Source organism: Mobula birostris, chromosome 8 (assembly GCF_030028105.1).
Source record: "Mobula birostris isolate sMobBir1 chromosome 8, sMobBir1.hap1, whole genome shotgun sequence".
Classification (NCBI taxonomy): Eukaryota; Metazoa; Chordata; class Chondrichthyes; order Myliobatiformes; family Myliobatidae; genus Mobula; species Mobula birostris.
This window is the reverse complement of record NC_092377.1, coordinates 117,081,599-117,101,204: the sequence shown is the minus strand read 5'-3', so window position 1 is coordinate 117,101,204 and position 19,606 is coordinate 117,081,599. Positions and strand designations below refer to the sequence as shown.

Sequence of the window (19,606 nt, the reverse complement as noted above, 5' to 3'; positions counted from 1 at the left end):
TTTTTCTGTGTCGACTGCCTGCTGCAATTATGGCATCTGGGACATCTCCCCACCCTTCACTCCAGTGCACCAGCCGGGATCCGCAGCTGCAAATTCCTCCCCTCCCTGGAGAGATTTGTGCAAAAAAGATTCCGCAGACCAGCAGGAGTTGCGATGCAGCGGTGCGAATAGGTATATCTTTCGCTGCCGGGGGTTGGGGGAGTGCGAGTCGAAACTGCAACCTTCTGAACTTGAACCCTCCACTAGGTCACTTGCTTCCCCCCTCCCTACCCCATTGCTCCGTCGCCCCAACGTCCCTCCGTCTCAATGCACCAACAGGACACGTCGTTTTCCTGCTAAATACATCACAGCGCCCGAAAGGGGGCAGGGAAGAAGGGAGGGAGGGAAGGAAGAATCTGAATAATGCCCTCGGTTGTACTTGCTTGGCCTAGTCTGAGCAGCAAGCCCTGTGCTGGAGGAACTCAGCAAACCATTGCAAATGCACGCTGGCACATCTGCAGGCGGCAACGAACTGCAAGTGAGTATTGCCAGACCCCCCCGAATTCCTCCAGCACATTCCCTGTTGCAACAGATCACAACCTCTACAGTGGCTTGTGTCTCCCATCTGTTTCGGAGTGGAGGGTTATAGGGGTAGGAACTAGAAATACTGTAGCTGAGGAATAAACAGCAAGTTGACCAGCAGTGCGGCGGTTCCGCCACCAGGGGAGGCTGTTGCTCCATGATGGCGAGCAGGGCGGCTCAGCTGCGCCCTCTGCTGCCCAGGGGGAGAAGTGCCTGTCTGTCCGGGGTCCATGAAACCCCGAGTGTGCACCGTCTGATCTCACCGCGTTACTCCAACAGGCGTCCCGAAACCCCCGTGCCACCTCTCCCGGGCAGCGGGAGGGGGTGCAAGATGAAATCTCCACCCTACGTTCCTCCGTCCCCCATTGCCACTGGGAAATCTATCGGCCCTTCCTTCACCATCACCGGGTTTGAACCCCGGGACTATTTCCCTCCCCCCAACAGCACTGCGGCAGCCCCTTCCTCACACCCAGCTTCTCCAGGGTGGCGGAGTGGCAGGGAGGGTGAGGCAATAAACGCCGGCAGCAAAATGGCCGACGTCCCGACGGGAAGCTGAGATCCGACTGGTTCGGGGTTCCTGAGAGAGACCGAAATACCATAAAACAGGAGCAGAAATAAGGCATTCAGCCCATTGAACCTGCTCTGCAGGGAGGGAGAGCCTGAAACCTGTAATTGCCCCCCCCCCACCTCCGCTCCCCGTCTCATGCCTCACCACCTCCATCGTCTGGTGCCCCCTGCCCCATCACTTGCCCCACACGCACACTCCCCCCCCCAATCCATCCAGAGAATGGGAAAAGCCTAATAACCCATCAAGCAAATCCTACTCAGACATGACCTTTGACTGACAGGTTGGGAGGGAGGCAGGAAGGAAGATGAGGGGGGTCGTGGATTGTGAAAGGCTGGGATCCCCACAGACTGACTTGGGATTCCATGATGGGACTGAAGGTGGAGTGGGTGAGGGTCAAGAGCTCTCACCCAAAAGGCAGGAATGCTGGGGAATGCCTGGAAGGTCAAAGGGCAAGGCTGGGAGGTCAGGGGTCATGGGCCAGTTGACCATGACATCCTTTCCTCCCCACCGATTGGAAATTGGGTGCAGAGAGAAAGAATCCCATCTCTCCCTGGTCTGGAGTCATCAAACCTCTGCCCCCCCCCCAACTTCTCATTCCCCCCGTCCCACCAGGTGTACCCCTCACTCCTCTCACTTTCCCCTGTCCCACCACTGAGCCTCCTGCTGGACCCCCCTCACCCGGCTCTCCTCTCTGGCTGTTCCGGGGAATTCCAGGCTTGGAAATCCTGGTGGGGAAGAGCAGGGGCGAGCGTGGAGCTGGAGTTGTGGACATTGCTTAGTACCAGCACGATGCGCCAAGCAGTTCCTTGGTGCAGTCCTCCCACAGTTCCTGGTAGTCTGGGTGTGCAGTCACAAGAGGCAGTTCTGTAGGGAGTCAACGGTATTCGTCAATTACAGAAGGTGGTGCTCTCAGTTTGCATTGGTGAACGTTCCCAGCACCAGACTCAATCCCATCCCCAAAAGATGGAAATGGGAAAAACTGGTCTCTCCATCTCCCAGCCGGAAGTTCTGCCAGAGGGATTTGGGGTGGGGGACACCCACCATGTTCAGCAACGCTCAGTGATCCCAGTGGCTCACTGCTTTGCAAAGTTTGTTTCTGCACCACCAAGTTTTCTTGTGTTTATCATATAATATATCTGCTTTCAAATCCCGAGGCGGATCAGTTCTTCCTAGGGAGACAGACAGTCGATTCCTTATTCCCAAGATAAGCGTTAAAAAAATCCAAGAGTCACTGAGTCTTTGAACAAGTGGTGTGGAGCGATGGTACTGACCCAGTCCATCGCCTCCGTAGACTAGATGAAATATTCCTTCTTCTGATCGTGGCTATCGTTGCCGTTGATGAAGGCCTCGCGGACCTCTCCGTGCTCATCCAACCGGCTGGCTTCGTGAGTCAGGTACGACCCTGGGGATCCGTGGGAGGGGAGCGGAGAGAGAGGGGAGGAAACAAGGGAGAGTCGGAGGGAGGAGGGAGAGAGAGGGGGAGAGGCAGATACAATAGAGATGTTTTAATCGCTGATAGGCAGAAACATAAATGTGTAGAGAATGAAGGGATGTGGACATTGTGTAGACAGAGGGGATTAGTGTGTCAGACACACACATGAATGTGTGGGGAATGGAGGGATATGGACATTGTGTAGACAGAGAGGATTAGTGTGTCAGACACACACATCAGTGTGTGGGGAATGGAGGGATGTGGACATTGTGTAGACCGAGGGGATTAGTGTGTCAGACACACACATGAGTGTGTGGGGAATGGAGGGATATGGACATTGTGTAGACAGAGGGGATTACTGTGTCAGACACACACATGAATGTGTGGGGAATGGAGGGATATGGACATTGTGTAGACAGAGGGGATTAGTGTGTCAGACACACACATGAATGTGTGGGGAATGGAGGGATATGGACATTGTGTAGACAGAGGGGATTAGTGTGTCAGACACACACATGAATGTGTGGGGAATGGAGGGATATGGACATTGTGTAGACAGAGGGGATTAGTGTGTCAGACACACACATGAATGTGTGGGGAATGGAGGGATATGGACATCGTGTAGACGGGGATTAGTGTGTCAGACACACACATGAATTGTGGGGAATGGAGAAATATGGATACTGTGTAGGCAGAGGGGATTTGTTTAATTTGGCATCATTGTCAGCAGTGACATGGTGAGCAGAAAATCCTGTTCCTGATCTGTGCTGTTTTATTATCTACATTCTGTATTACATGATCTATGCCCTTTGTTCTATATCAGCTTCCATTTCGGCGAACAAAATGCCAAGGGTGAAGGCTGAATGCCTTTCAGAAACCAGGCGGGGAGACCAGGTGATGACGTGTAACTTCATACCACAGAGCACAGGACTAGTGCAGAGCAGGTTCACTGGATTTACCCTGGAGACGAGGGGGTTAGCGCGTGAGGAGAGGTTGAGCTGCCTGGGACAATACTCACTGGAATTTGGAAGAATAAGAGGGGAACTTACAGAAACATAAAATTATGAAAAGGGGTATATAAAGTAGTGGAGGAAAGTTGTTTCCACTGGTAGGTGAGACCAGAACTGGCGGAGACAGCATTGATATTTGGGGGAATGGATTTAGGACGGAGAGGAAGTTAAGCTGCTTTTTCCCAGAGAACAGTAATTCTCTTTACTTGCCCAGGGACGGAGTAGAGACGACCTCATTAAATTTACTGAAGGCAGTGTTCGATAGAATTTTGCAGAGTGAGGGGATGAGGGGTTGAGGGAAAAGACGGGAAGCTGAAGCTGAGTCCTCAGCCAGATCAGCTGCTTCTTACCGAATGGCGAAGCAGGCTGGACTCCTGTTCTTCGTTTACTGTGATACAATCCTTCGAGCTGAGCTACCCAGTGACCCTGACCTAATCCCGGGGCCAGTTTACAAGGCCCGGTCACCGGTACGTCTTCGGGCAGTGGGAGGAGCCCGGAGCACCCGGGGGAAGCCCACACGGTCCATGGGCAGGAGGCTCGGATGGACCCAAGCTGGAACTGTGTCGCGCTGACCGCTACACTGCATCACGTGTTTGTAGTATGTTCTGTATTCCATGTCGGGCCCTGGGCAGGCCGGGGAGTAGTGAGGGGGGGGCACGGAAGAGTACCTTTCTGTCTCATGGAGAACCAGACGGTGACAATGAGGACACAGATCACGACGAAGACCAGGACCGCGAGGACACCTCCCACTATGGCGTAACTGGTGGATGTCCGCGGTTCCACCACCGCGCTCTGATCTGCAGAGGGAGGGAGGGTGACGAGGGGAATGGGAAGCAGGACAGGGAGGGGTGATGGGGAGAGAGAGAAAGGAAGGGGAGGGAGCGGTGGGGGAGGTAGGGGTAGGAGGGGCAGAAGGAAAGGGAGGAAGGGGAGGAGGAGTGGATGGGGAGGGATGGGGACGGAAGGAGAAGGAGGGAGGCATGGAGGGGGAGGAGAGCCAGAAGGGGAGGAGAGGAGGGGAGGAAAGAGGTGGAAGGGAGAGGGAGGAGAGGAGGGGAGGAGGTAAAGGATGAGGAGAGAGAAGGGTTGGAGACAAGGGGGATGATAGGAGGGAAGGAGAGGAGGGGATGAGGTGAGGGGAGGAGGTGAGGTGGGGAGGTGAGGGTGAGGGAGGAGGTCAGGGAGGGCAGGAGGTGAAGGAGAGAGGGGAGGAGGGGAGGAGGTGAAGGAGAGAGGGGAGGAGGGGGGAGGAGGCGAGAGAGGGGGCAAGAGGGTCACAGACAGTGACATTAAAGAACCACTGAACAGCTACTGCAGAGAGAGGCCATGCAGCCCATCGTCTGTCTGCTGGTCCTTGAGCCAATCCAACAACCTGGGGCAGGGTGGGAAGTACGTCTGGGCTGGGCAGAGTCCAGCAGGAGGGGCAAGATGAGCAGATGGGCCTTTCCCCAGAAGGAAGTGAGCGGGGGAAGAAAATTTCTGCGTGGGTGAGGTCAGGGAGCACCACTAGTAGGATGGGGTGAGCAGGGAACACTGTGGGAGAGATGGTGAGGAGGGAACGCTGTGGGAGGGGGTGAGGAGGGAACACTGTGGGAGGGGGTGAGGAGGGAACACTGTGGGAGGAGTGAGGAGCGAACACTGTGGGAGGAGGTGAGGAGGGGACGCTGTGGGAGGGGGTGAGGAGGGAACGCTGTGGGAGGAGGTGAGGAGGGAACACTATGGGAGGGGGTAAGGAGGGGACGCTGTGGGAGGGGGTGAGGAGGGAACACTGTGGGAGGGGTGAGGAGGGGACGCTGTGGGAGGGGGTGAGGAGGGAACGCTGTGGGAGGGGTGAGGAGGGGACGCTGTGGGAGGGGGTGAGGTGGGAACACTATGAGAGGAGGTGAGGAGGGAACGCGATGGGAGGGTGTGAGGAGGGAACACTGTGGGAGGGGACGGTGTGGAGGGAACGCTGTGGGAGGGGGTGAGGAGGGAACGCTGTGGGAGGGGGTGACGAGGGAACACTGTGGGAGGGGGTGAGGAGGGAACGCAGTGGGAGGGGGTGAGGAGGGAACGCTATGGGAGGGGGTGAGGAGGGAATGCTGTAGGAGGGGACAGTGAGGAGGGAACGCTGTGGGAGGGGACAGTGAGGAGGGAACGCAGTGGGAGGGGGTGAGGAGGGAATGCTATGGGAGGGGGTGAGGAGGGAACGCTGTAGGAGGGGACAGTGAGGAGGGAACGCTGTGGGAGGGGACAGTGAGGAGGGAACGCAGTGGGAGGGGGTGAGGAGGGAACACTGTGGGAGGGGGTGAGGAGGGAACACTATGGGAGGGGGTGAGGAGGGGACGCTGTGGGAGGGGTGAGGAGGGAACACTATGGGAGGGGGTGAGGAGGGGACGCTGTGGGAGGGGGTGAGGAGGGAACACTATGGGAGGGGTGAGGAGGGAACACTATGGGAGGAGGTGAGGAGGGAACACTATGGGAGGGGGTGAGGAGGGGACGCTGTGGGAGAGGTGAGGAGGGAACACTATGGGAGGGGGTGAGGAGGGGACGCTGTGGGAGGGGTGAGGAGGGAGAGGTCTCATCCCTGTTACTGTGCTCCCCTTAAACAAGCCGGCGTTGCTGAGTGCAAGCCGGTGCGAGGTCAGACCCGGATGTGCGCGTGCAGTTCCCTGCAGACGGAGCGCATGCACGCGGTTGTGCTATCGCGAGGGCCATTCGCCTTTCGCCAGCCAGTAAAGCCCCCAGTTAGGCTGCAGCAAGTCGCAGAAGGGATAGTGAGTGAACTCGATTATTCCATCAGGAGAGGCCGATTGTGACAAAGCACCACTACGTTGAGCTGCTCTAATTACTGCACAGCCAATGCATCCGATATACCAGCTGTCACTTACCTGTCGCAGGGAGACTGGTGGGTGCAAAGGTACTGATGTCTAAATCTGGAGAAAAACAAACTTAAATAGAGATTCCCCCAGGAAAGGGCAGAATGAAGCTCCCTCCACACCGTCTCATCACACAATCCCAGGGTCAGACACAGAGTGAAACTCCCTCCACAATGTCCCATCACACAATCCCAGGGTCAGACAGAGTGAAACTCCCTCCACACTGTCCCATCACACACTCCCAGGGTCAGACACAGAGTGAAACTCTCCAATTGTCTCATCACATACTCCCAGGGTCAGACACAGAGTGAATCTCCCTCCACACTGTCCCATCACACACTCCCAGGGTCAGACACAGAGTGAAACTCTCCAATTGTCTCATCACATACTCCCAGGGTCAGACACAGAGTGAATCTCCCTCCACACTGTCCCATCACACACTCCCAGGGTCAGACACATAGTGAAGCTCCCTCCACACCGTCACATCACACACTCCCAGGGTCAGATACAGAGTGAATCTCCCTCCACACTGTCCCATCACACACTCCCGGGGTCAGACACCACACTGTCCCATCACACACACTCTGTCCCTGACACACACCCAGGGTCAGACACAGAGTGAATCTCCCTCCACACTGTCCCATCTCACACTTACAGGGTCAGACACAGAGTGAAACTCCCTCCACACCGTCCCATCACACACTCCCGGGGTCAGACACCACACTGTCCCATCACACACACTCCGTCCCTCACACACACCCAGGGTCAGACACAGAGTGAATCTCTCTCCACACTGTCCCATCACAAACTCCCAGGGTCAGATACAGAGTGAATCTCCCTCCACACCGTCCCATCACACACCCCTGATATCAGACACAGAGTGAATCTCCCTCCATAACTTCCTGTAGCACACTCACAGGGTCAGACACAAAGGAAACTCCCTCTACTTCGTTTCATCACACACTCCCAAGGAAATGGCAGATAATGAATAAGTATTTTGCATCAGTCTTCACTGTGGAAGACACTAGCAGTGTGCTGGATTTCCAGGTGTCGGGGGCAGAAGTGCGTGAAATTACCATAAGTAGAAAGAAGGTTGTTGGGAAATTGAAAGGTCTGAGGGTAGATGAGTCACCTGGACCAGATGGTGTACACCCCAAAGTTCTGAAAGAGGTGGCTGAAGAGATTGTGGAGGCCTTAGTAATGATCTTTTAAGAAACATTAGATTATGGAATGGTTCCGGAGGACTGGAAAATTGCAAATGTCAGTCTATTTTTCAATAAGGGGGGGAGGCAGAAGTAAGGAAATTATAGTGCAGTTATGCTAACTTCAGTGGCTGGGAAGATGTTGGAGGCATTTGTTAAAGATGTGGTTTTGGGGTACTTGGAGGCACATGATAAAATAGGCCAAAGTCAGCATGGTTTCCTCAAGGGAAAATCTCGCCCGACAATTCTGTTGGAAGCCTTTGAAGAAATAGCAAGCTGGATAACAAAGCCGAATCAGTGGGTGTTGTTTACTAGGATTTTCAAAAGATGTTTGACAATGTGTCACACATGAGGCTGTTTAGCAAGTTACAAGCCCATGGTATTACAGGAGGCAAAGAGTGGGAATAAAGGGAGCCTTTTCTGGTTGGCTGCTGGTGACTTTGTGTTGGACTGATTCTTTTTACGTTATATATCAATGATTTGCATGATGGAATTGATGGCTTTGTTGGAAAGTTTGCACATGATATGAAGATAGGTGGAGGGGCAGGTAGGTTTGAGGAGAGGCTACAGAAGGACTTAGATTAGGAGAATGGGTGATGGGGAGATGGAATGCAGTTTTGGGAAGTGTGTGGTCATGCACTTTGGGAGAAGAAATAAAAGGGTGGACTATTTACTCAATAGAGAGAAAATACAAAAATCTGAGGCAGAATGGGATTTGGGAGTCCTTGTGCAGGATTCCCTAAAGGTTAATTTGCAGGTTGTGTCAGTGGTGAGGAAGGTAAATGTGATGTTAGCATTCAATTTAAGAGGACTAGAATATAAAAGCAAGGATGTAATGTTGAAACTTTATAAAGCACTGGTGAGGCCTCACTTGGAGTGTTGAGAGCAGTTTTGGGCCCCTCATCTTGGAAAGGGTGTGCTGACATTGGAGAGGGTTCAGAGGAGGTTCATGAAAATGATTCCAGATTTGAATGGCTTGTCACATTAAGAGCACTTGATGGCTCGTGGCCTGTATTCAGTGGAATTCAGAAGAATGAGCGGTGACCTCATTGAAACCAATCAAATGCTTAAAGGCCTTGATAGAGCGGATGTGGAGAGGATGTTTCCTATGGTGGGGGAGTCTAAGACCAGGGGACACAGCCTCAGAACAGAAGAGTGTCGTTTTAGAATGGAGATGAGGAGGGATTTCTTTAACCAGAGAGTGCTGAATCTGTGGAATTTGTTGCCACAGGCAGCTGTGGAGGCCAAGTCTTTAGGTATATTTAAGGCAGAGATTGATAGATTCTCCATTGGTCAGGGCATGAAGAGATATGGGGGTGGGGGGGGGAGGTCGTGAAAGCAGGAGTTTGGGGCTGAGAGGAATAAAGGATCAGCCATGATGAAAGAGTAGAACAGACTCAATGGGCCAAATGGCCTAATTCAGTTCCTATATCTTATGGTCCCGAGGTCAGACACAGAGTGAAGCTCCCTCCACACTGTCCCATCACACAATCCCAGGGTCAGACACAGAGTGAAGCTCCCTCCACACTGTCCCATCACACAATCCCAGGGTCAGACACAGAGTGAAGCTCCCTCCACACCGTCCCATCACACACTCCCAGGGTCAGACACAGAGTGAAGCTCCCTCCACACTGTCCATTCACACACTCCCAGGGTCAGACACAGAGTGGAGCTCCCTCCACACTGTCCCATCATACACACCCAGGGTCAGACACAGAGTGAAGCTCCCTCCACACTGTCCCATCATACACACCCAGGGTCAGACACAGAGTGAAGCTCCCTCCACACTGTCCCATCATACACTCCCAGGGTCAGACACAGAGTGGAGCTCCCTCCACATCGTCCCATCACACACTCCCAGGGTCAGACACAGAGTGAAGCTCCCTCCACATCGTCCCATCACACACTCCCGGGGTCAGACACAGAGTGAAGCTCCCTCCACACCGTCCCATCACACACTCCCAGGGTCAGACACAGAGTGAAGCTCCCTCCACACCGTCCCATCATACACTCCCAGGGTCAGACACAGAGTGAAGCTCCCTCCACACTGTCCCATCATACACACCCAGGGTCAGACACAGAGTGAAGCTCCCTCCACACTGTCCCATCATACACTCCCAGGGTCAGACACAGAGTGGAGCTCCCTCCACATCGTCCCATCACACACTCCCAGGGTCAGACACAGAGTGAAGCTCCCTCCACATCGTCCCATCACACACTCCCGGGGTCAGACACAGAGTGAAGCTCCCTCCACACAGTCCCATCACACACTCCCAGGGTCAGACACAGAGTGAAGCTCCCTCCACACTGTCCCATCACACACTCCCAGGGTCAGACACAGAGTGAAGCTCCCTCCACACCGTCCCATCACACACTCCCGGGGTCAGACACAGAGTGAATCTCCCTCCACACCGTCCCATCACACACTCCCGGGGTCAGACACAGAGTGAAGCTCCCTCCACACTGTCCCATCACACACTCCCAGGGTCAGACACAGAGTGAAGCTCCCTCCACATCGTCCCATCACACACTCCCGGGGTCAGACACAGAGTGAAGCTCCCTCCACACTGTCCCATCACACACTCCCAGGGTCAGACACAGAGTGAAGCTCCCTCCACCCTGTCCCATCACACACTCCCAGGGTCAGACACAGAGTGAAGCTCCCTCCACGCCGTCCCATCACACACTCCCAGGGTCAGACACAGTGTGAAGCTCCCTCCACACCGTCCCATCACACACTCCTGTGGTCAGACAGAGAGTGAAGCTTCCATCCGGGAGAAACTATTCGATACATGCTCCCTGTGGATTGTTTGGTGTCTCAATGACACCCCACTCTCATTCTCTGAAGCTCTGTCATGGGACAGACCCTCACTGGGGAGTCTCTCATTCATCCAGGAGGGAGACTGCACCTGTGCACTAGATCCCCCAGGAAATGAAATCGACTTCGACAAGCTGGAGATCGGAGGGGAATCAGAGTATCCTGGACACGGTTGAGGAACAGAAGGACCTTGGTCCATGTCCAAAGATCTGATGCAGGGTTTCGGCGTAAAACGTTGATGATGAATGTTGCCCCTCCGCACCTCCCCAGACACTGAGTTCCTCCCGGACAATGTTTGCTGCTGGGACTCCAGCACTTGCCCGTTCTTGTGTCTCCCGAAGCATGAAGGCGGCTGGGCAGATAGCTGACATGGAGTCGAAGTCGGTCAGTCGTTAGCTGTAAGACCGGTGGAGTTTTATACAACACTGGTCAGTTCTGGACACCATACTACAGGGCAGGGGTGCCCGCATGGGAGGGGGTGAAGTGGAGACTCCCCAGGATACAGTGATGCAGTGATCAGCAGAGATGGGAGGGGCTGGGTATCTTCACTCTGGAGCAGCGGGGAGGAGACCTAATGGAGGTTTTCAGCATCTTGAGGGGGAGAGATATGGTGGAGAGTTAGGACCCATCCCCAGATCCAGTCACTCTCCTGTAACCCCCACACCCCGCACCCCCCCCCGGCCCTGGTCACTCACCGTAGACCACTAGCGTGTACTGGTCAGTGGAGCTGCCCATTTCGGTGTGGACCTCACACACGTAGGTGCCGTTATCGGCTGAGTTGAGGCGCCGAACGGTCAGTGTGTTTCCCTTTGCCTCCGCTCGGTCTGGCAGGCTCCCGTTCAGCCGGCTCCAGCTCACCTGCGGGGGCCTAACAGGATAAGAGGGCAGGGGCTTGTCAGAGGCTGGACAGCACGATACCGGAGCCCTCCCCTGCCGTTCCACCCCTCCATCACCCCCGCCCGGCTGAGAGTGAACCTGTCACAGACAGGAAAGCTCATGTCTCTATTTCCTCAGGAGGCTGAAGACATTCGACGTGTCCCCTCAGGAATTTATACCGAGGCACCAGGAGAGCATCTTATCCAGATCCATAATGGCTTGGTACGGCAACTGCTCTGCCCAGGGCGGACAGAAAATACAGAGAGTTACGACAGCTCTACATCACACAAACCAGTCTCCTCTCCATCAGAGAGTTACCGACACAACCCAGTACATCACAGAAACCAGTCTCCCCTCCATCAGAGAGTTACTGACAGAACTCAGTACATCACAGAAACCAGTCTCCCCTCCATCAGAGAGTTACCGACACAACACAGTATATCACAGAAACAAGTCTCCTCTTTACTAGAGAGTTACTGACAACTCAGTATACAAAAAAAAACAGTCTCCCCCCATCAGAGAGTTACTGACAACTCAGTACTTTACAGAAACCAGTCTCCCCTCCATCAGAGAGATACTGACAATACAGTACATCACAGAAACCAGTCTCCCCTCCATCAGAGAGTTACCGACACAACCCAGTACATCACAGAAAGCAGTCTCCCCTCCATCAGAGAGATACTGACAACTCAGTACATCACAGAAACCAGTCTCCCCTCCATCAGAGAGTTACCGACACAACCCAGTACATCACAGAAACCAGTCTCCCCTCCATCAGAGAGTTACCGACACAAATCAATACATCACAGAAACCAGCCTCGCCTCCATCAGATGGTTACTGACAACTCAGTACATCACAGAAACCAGTCTCCCCTCCATCAGATGGTTACTGACAACTCAGTAAATCACAGAAACCAGTCTCCCCTCCATCAGAGAGTTACTGACAGAACTCAGTACATCACAGAAACCAGTCTCCCCTCCATCAGATGGTTACTGACAATACGGTACATCACAGAAACTAGTCTCCACTCTATCAGGTGGATACTGACAACCCAGTAAATCACAGAAACCAGTCTCCTCTTTACCAGAGAGTTAACAACAACTCAGTACACAAAAAAAAAACAGTCTCCCCTCCATCAGTGAGTGATGGACACAACTCAGTACATCACAGAAACCAGTCTGTCCTGCAACAGAGAGTTACCGACAACTCAGTACATCACAGAAACCAGTCTCCTCTCCATCAGAGAGTTACTGGCAGCTCAGTACATCACAGAAACCAGTCTCCGCTTTACCAGAGAGTTACTGACAACTCAGTACATCACAGAAACCAGTCTCCCCTCCATCAGAGAGTTACTGACACAACCCAGTACATCACAGAAACCAGTCTCCGCTCCATCAGAGAGTTACTGACAACTCAGTACATCACAGAAACCAGTCTCCGCTTTACCAGAGAGTTACCGACAACTCAGTACATCACAGAAACCAGTCTCCCCTCCATCAGAGAGTTACTGACACAACCCAGTACATCACAGAAACCAGTCTCCGCTCCATCAGAGAGTTACTGACAACTCAGTACATCACAGAAACCAGTCTCCGCTTTACCAGAGAGTTACCGACAACTCAGAACACAAAAGAACAGTCTCCCCCCCATCAGAGAGTGATCGACACAACTCAGTACATCACAGAAACCAGTCTCCCCTCCATCAGAGAGCTACTGACAACTCAGTACATCACAGAAACCAGTCACCCCTCCATCAGAGAGTTACTGACACAACCCAGTACATCACAGAAACCAGTCTCCCCTCCATCAGAGAGTTACTGACAACTCAGTACATCACAGAAACCAGTCTCCGCTTTACCAGAGAGTTACCGACAACTCAGAACACAAAAGAACAGTCTCCCCTCCATCAGAGAGTGATCGACACAACTCAGTACATCACAGAAACCAGTCTCCCCTCCATCAGAGAGCTACTGACAACTCAGTACATCACAGAAACCAGTCACCCCTCCATCACAGAGTTACTGACACAACCCAGTACATCACAGAAACCAGTCTCCCCTCCATCAGAGAGTTACTGACAACTCAGTACATCACAGAAACCAGTCTCCGCTTTACCAGAGAGTTACCGACAACTCAGAACACAAAAGAACAGTCTCCCCTTCATCAGAGAGTGATCGACACAACTCAGTACATCACAGAAACCAGTCTTCCCTCCATCAGAGAGTTACTGACAACTCAGTACATCACAGAAACCAGTCACCCCTCCATCAGAGAGATACCGACACAACCCAGAACATCACAGAAACCAATCTCCTCTTTACCAAAGAGTTACCAACAACTCAGTACACAATAAAAACCAGTCTCCCCTCCATCAGAGGGTGATTGACTCAACTCAGTACATCACAGAAACCAGTCTCCCCTCCATCAGAGAGTTACCGACACAACTCAGTACATCACAGAAACCAGCCTCCCCTCCATCAGATGGTTACTGACAACTCAGTACATCACAGAAACCAACCACCCCTCCATCAGATGGTTACTGACAACTCAGTAAATCACAGAAACCAGTCTCCCCTCCATCAGAGAGTTACCGACACAACCCAGTACATCACAGAAACCAGTCTCCCCTCCAGCAGAGAGTCACTGACAACTCAGTACATCACAGAAACCAGTCTCCCCTCCATCAGAGAGTTACCGACACAACCCAGTACATCACAGAAACCAGTCTCCCCTCCATCAGAGAGTTACTGACAACACAGTACATCACAGAAACCCGACTCGCCTCCATCAGAGAGTTACTGACAACTCAGTACATCACAGAAACCAGTGTCCCCTCCATCAGAAATTTACTGACACAACTCAGTACATCAGAGAAACAAGTCTCCCCCCATCAGAGAGTTACTGACAACACAGTACATCACAGAAACCAGTCTCCTCTCCATCAGAGAGTTACTGACAACTCAGTATATCACAGAAACCAGTCTCCCCTCCATCAGAGAGTTACAGACACAACCCAGAACATCACAGAAACCAATCTCCTCTTTACCAGAGAGTTACCGACAACTCAGTACACAAAAAAAGTCTCCCCTCCATCAGAGAGTTACTGACAACTCAGTACATCACAGAAACCAGTCTCCCCTCCTTCAGAGAGTCAATGACAACTCAGTACATCAGAGAAAATAGTCTCCTCTCCATCAGAGGGTTACTGACAATTCAGTACATCACAGAAACCAGTCTGCCATCCACCAGAGAGTCAATGACAACTGAGTACATCACAGAAACCAGGCACCCCTCCATCAGTGAGTGATCGGAATAACTCATTGCATCACAGAAACCAGTCACCCCTTGATCACAGAGTTACTGACGCAGCCCAGTACATCACAGAAACCAGTCTCCCCTCCATCAGAGAGTTACCGACACAACTCAGTACATCACAGAAAGCAGACTCCCCTCCATCAGAGAGTTACCGACACAACTCAGTACATCACAGATTCCAGTCTACCCTCCATCAGAGGGTGATGGACACAACTCAGTACATCACAGAAACCAGTCTCCCCTCCATTAGAGAGTTACCGACAACTCAGTACATCACAGAAACCAGTCTCCCCTCCATCAGAGAGCTACTGACAGAACTCAATACATCACAGAAACCAGTCTCCCCTCCATTGGAGAGTTACCGACAACTCAGTATATCACAGAAACCAGTCTCCCCTCCATCAGAGAGTCAATGACAACTCAGTACATCACAGAAACCAGTCTCCCCTCTATCACAGAGTTACTGACAACTCAGTATATCACAGAAACCAGTCTCCACTCCATCAGAGAGTTGCCGACACAACCCAGTACATCACAGAAACCAATCTCCTCTTTACCAAAGTGTTACCGACAACTCAGTACAGAAAAAAAAAAGTCTCCCCTCCATCAGAGGGTGATGGACACAATTCAGTACGTCACAGAAACCAGTCTGTCCTGCAACAGAGAGTTACTCACAACTCAGTACATCACAGACACCAGTCTCCCCTCCTTCAGAGAGTTACCGACACAACTCAGTACATCACAGAAACCAATCTCCTCTTTACCAAAGAGTTACCGACAGCTCAGTACACAATAAAAACCAGTCTCCACTCCATCAGAGAGTGATCGACACAACTCAGTATATCACACAAACCAGTCTCCCCTCCATCAGAGAGTCAATGACAACTCAGTACATCACAGAAACTAGTCTCCTCTCCATCAGAGTCAATGACAACTCAGTACATCACAGAAACCAGTCACCCCTCCATCAGAGAGTTACTGACACAACGCAAAACATCACAGAAACCAATCTCCTCTTTACCAAAGAGTTACCAACAACTCAGTACACAATAAAAACCAGCCTCCCCTCCATCAGATGGTCAGTACATCACAGAAACCAGTCTCCCCTTCATTAGAGAGTCAACGACAACTCAGTACATCAGAGAAACTAGTCTCCCCTCCATCAGAGAGTTACTGACACAACCCAGTACATCACAGAAACCAGTCTCCGCTCCATCAGAGATTTACTGACAACTCAGTACATCACAGAAACCAGTCACCCCTCCATCAGAGAGTTACTGACACAACCCAGAACATCACAGAAACCAATCTCCTCTTTACCAAAGAGTTACCAACAACTCAGTACACAATAAAAACCAGCCTCCCCTCCATCAGATGGTCAGTACATCACAGAAACCAGTCTCCCCTCCATCACAGAGTTACTGACAACTCAGTACATCACTGAAACCAACCTCCCCTCCATCAGATGGTTACTGACAACTCAGTAAATCACAGAAACCAGTCTCCCCTCCATCAGAGAGTGATCGACACAACCCAGTACATCACAGAAACCAGTTTCCCCTCCATCGGAGAGTTACTGACACAACTCAGTACATCACAGAAACCAGTCTCCCCTCCATCGGAGAGTTACTGACACAACTCAGTACATCACAGAAACCAGTCTCCCCTTCATTAGAGAGTCAATGACAACTCAGTACATCAGAGAAACTAGTCTCCCCTCCATCAGAGAGTTACTGACACAACCCAGTACATCACAGAAACCAGTCTCCCCTCCATCAGAGATTTACTGACAACTCAGTACATCACAGAAACCAGTCACCCCTCCATCAGAGAGTTACTGACACAACGCAGAACATCACAGAAACCAATCTCCTCTTTACCAAAGAGTTACCAACAACTCAGTACACAATAAAAACCAGCCTCCTCTCCATCAGATGGTCAGTACATCACAGAAACCAGTCTCCCCTCCATCACAGAGTTACTGACAACTCAGTACATCACTGAAACCAACCTCCCCTCCATCAGATGGTTACTGACAACTCAGTAAATCACAGAAACCAGTCTCCCCTCCATCAGAGAGTGATCGACACAACCCAGTACATCACAGAAACCAGTCTCCCCTCCATCGGAGAGTTACTGACACAACTCAGTACATCACAGAAACCAGTCTCCCCTCCATCGGAGAGTTACTGACACAACTCAGTACATCACAGAAACCAGTCTCCCCTTCATTAGAGAGTCAATGACAACTCAGTACATCAGAGAAACTAGTCTCCCCTCCATCAGAGAGTTACTGACACAAGCCAGTACATCACAGAAACCAGTCTCCCCTCCATCAGAGATTTACTGACAACTCAGTACATCACAGAAACTAGTCTCCTCTCCATCAGAGGGTTACTGACAATTCAGTACATCACAGAAACCAGTCTGCCATCCACCAGAGAGTCAATGACAACTGAGTACATCACAGAAACCAGGCACCCCTCCATCAGTGAGTGATCGGAATAACTCATTGCATCACAGAAACCAGTCACCCCTTGATCACAGAGTTACTGACGCAGCCCAGTACATCACAGAAACCAGTCTCCCCTCCATCAGAGAGTTACTGACAGAACTCAGTACATCACAGAAACCAGTCTCCTCTTTACCAGAGAGATACTGACAACTCAGTATACAAAAAAAACAGTCTCCCCTCCATCAGAGAGTGATCGTCACAACTCAGTATATCAGAGAAACCAGTCTCCCCTCCATCAGAGAGTTACTGACAGAACGCAGTACATCACAGAAACCAGTCTCCCCTCCATCAGAGAGTTATTGACAACTCAGTACATCACAGAAACCAGTGTCCCCTCCATCAGAAATTTACTGACACAACTCAGTACATCAGAGGAACAAGTCTCCCCCAATCAGAGAGTTACTGACAACTCAGTACTTTACAGAAACCAGTCTCCCCTCCTTCAGAGAGTTACTGACACAACTCAGTACATCACAGAAACCCGTCTCCCCTTCATTAGAGAGTCAATGACAACTCAGTACATCAGAGAAACTAGTCTCCTCTCCATCAGAAGGTTACTGACAATTCAGTACATCACAGAAACCAGTCTGCCATCCACCAGTGGGTCAATGACAACAGAGTACATCACAGAAACCAGGCACCCCTCCATTAGTGAGTGATCGGAATAACTCATTGCATCACAGAAACCAGTCACCCCTTGATCACAGAGTTACTGACGCAGCCCAGTACATCACAGAAACCAGGCTCGCCTCCATCAGAGAGTTACCGACACAACTCAGTACATCACAGATTCCAGTCTACCCTCCATCAGAGGGTGATGGAGACAACTCAGTACATCACAGAAACCAGTCTCCCCTCCATCAGAGAGTTACCGACAGAACTCAGTACATCACAGAAACCAGTCTCCCCTCCATCAGAGAGTTACTGGCAACTCAGTACATCACAGAAACCAGTCTCCACTCCATCAGAGAGTTACTGACAACTCAGTACATCACAGAAACCAGTCTCCGCTTTACCAGGGAGTTACCGACAACTCAGACAACAAAAGAACAGTCTCCCCTCAATCAGAGAGTGATCGACACAACTCAGTACATGATAGAAACCAGTCTATCCTCCATCAGATGGTTACTGACAACACAGTACATCACAGAAACCAGTCTCCCCTCCATCAGAGAGTTACTGACACAACCCAGTACATCACAGAAACCAGTCTCCCCTCCATCAGAGAGTTACTGACAACTCAGTACATCACAGAAACCAGTCTCCGCTTTACCAGAGAGTTACCGACAACTCAGAACACAAAAGAACAGTCTCCCCTCCATCAGAGAGTGATTGACACAACTCAGTACATCACAGAAACCAGTCTCCCCTCCATCAGAGAGTTACTGACAACTCAGTACATCACAGAAACCAGTCACCCCTCCATCAGAGAGTTACCGACACAACCCAGAACATCACAGAAACCAATCTCCTCTTTACCAGAGAGTTACCAACAACTCAGTACACAATAAAAACCAGTCTCCCCTCCATCAGAGGGTGATCGACTCAACTCAGTACATCACAGGACCCAGTCTCCCCTCCATCAGAGAGTCAATGACAACTCAGTACATCACAGAAACTAGTCTCCTCTCCATCAGAGAGTCAATGACAACTGAATATATCACAGAAACCAGGCTCCCCTCCATCAGTGAGTGATCGGAATAACTCATTGCATCACAGAAACCAGTCACCCCTCGATCACAGAGTTACTGACGCAGCCCAGTACATCACAGAAACCAGTCTCCCCTCTATCAAACAGTCAATGACAACTCAGTACATCACAGAAACCAGTCTCCCCTCCATCAGAGAGTTACCGACACAACCCAGTACATCACAGAAACCAGTCTCCCCTCCATCAGAGAGTCACTGACAACTCCGTCCATCACAGAAACAAGTCTCCCCTCCATCAGAGACTTACTGACAACTCAGAACTTTAGAGAAACCAGTCTCCTCTCCATCAGAGAGTTACTGACAACTCAGTCCATCACAGAAACCAGTCTCCCCTCCATCAGAGAGTTACTGACAACTCAGTATATCACAGAAACCAGTCTCCCCTCCATCAGAGAGTTACCGACAGAACTCAGTACATCACAGAAAGCAGTCTTCCCTCCATCAGAGACTTACCGACACAACACAGTACATCACAGAAACCAGTCTCCTCTTTACCAGAGAGTTACTGACAACTCAGTATACAAAAAAAACAGTCTCCCCTCCATCAGAGAGTGATCGTCACAACTCAGTACATCACAGAAACCGGTCTCCCCTCCATCAGAGAGTTACTGACAACTCAGTACATCACAGAAACAAGTCACCCCTCCATCAGAGAGTTACTGACAACTCAGTACATCACAGAAACCAGTCTCCCCTTCATTAGAGAGTCAATGACAACTCAGTACATCAGAGAAACTAGT

General features: G+C 51.3%; 1 protein-coding gene across 4 annotated transcripts in view; it reads right to left on the bottom strand.

The window, feature by feature from the left end:
* Nucleotides 1-1,736: 1,736 nt before the first annotated feature.
* The window catches only part of cadm4 (cell adhesion molecule 4), a 289,714-nt gene continuing 271,844 nt past the window's right edge, over nucleotides 1,737-19,606 (bottom strand). For 3 of the 4 annotated variants that reach the window (XM_072265997.1, XM_072266000.1, XM_072265996.1), the window contains exons 7-10: nucleotides 11,145-11,317; nucleotides 6,442-6,486; nucleotides 4,240-4,368; nucleotides 1,737-2,531 (exon numbers count right to left, since the gene is read on the bottom strand). In XM_072265997.1, coding sequence (XP_072122098.1) covers nucleotides 2,422-2,531; nucleotides 4,240-4,368; nucleotides 6,442-6,486; nucleotides 11,145-11,317 — 457 coding nt within the window. In that variant the 3' untranslated portion in view covers nucleotides 1,737-2,421. The remainder of the gene's footprint in view (nucleotides 2,532-4,239; nucleotides 4,369-6,441; nucleotides 6,487-11,144; nucleotides 11,318-19,606) is intronic. The other variant, XM_072265999.1, reaches the window with a different exon arrangement.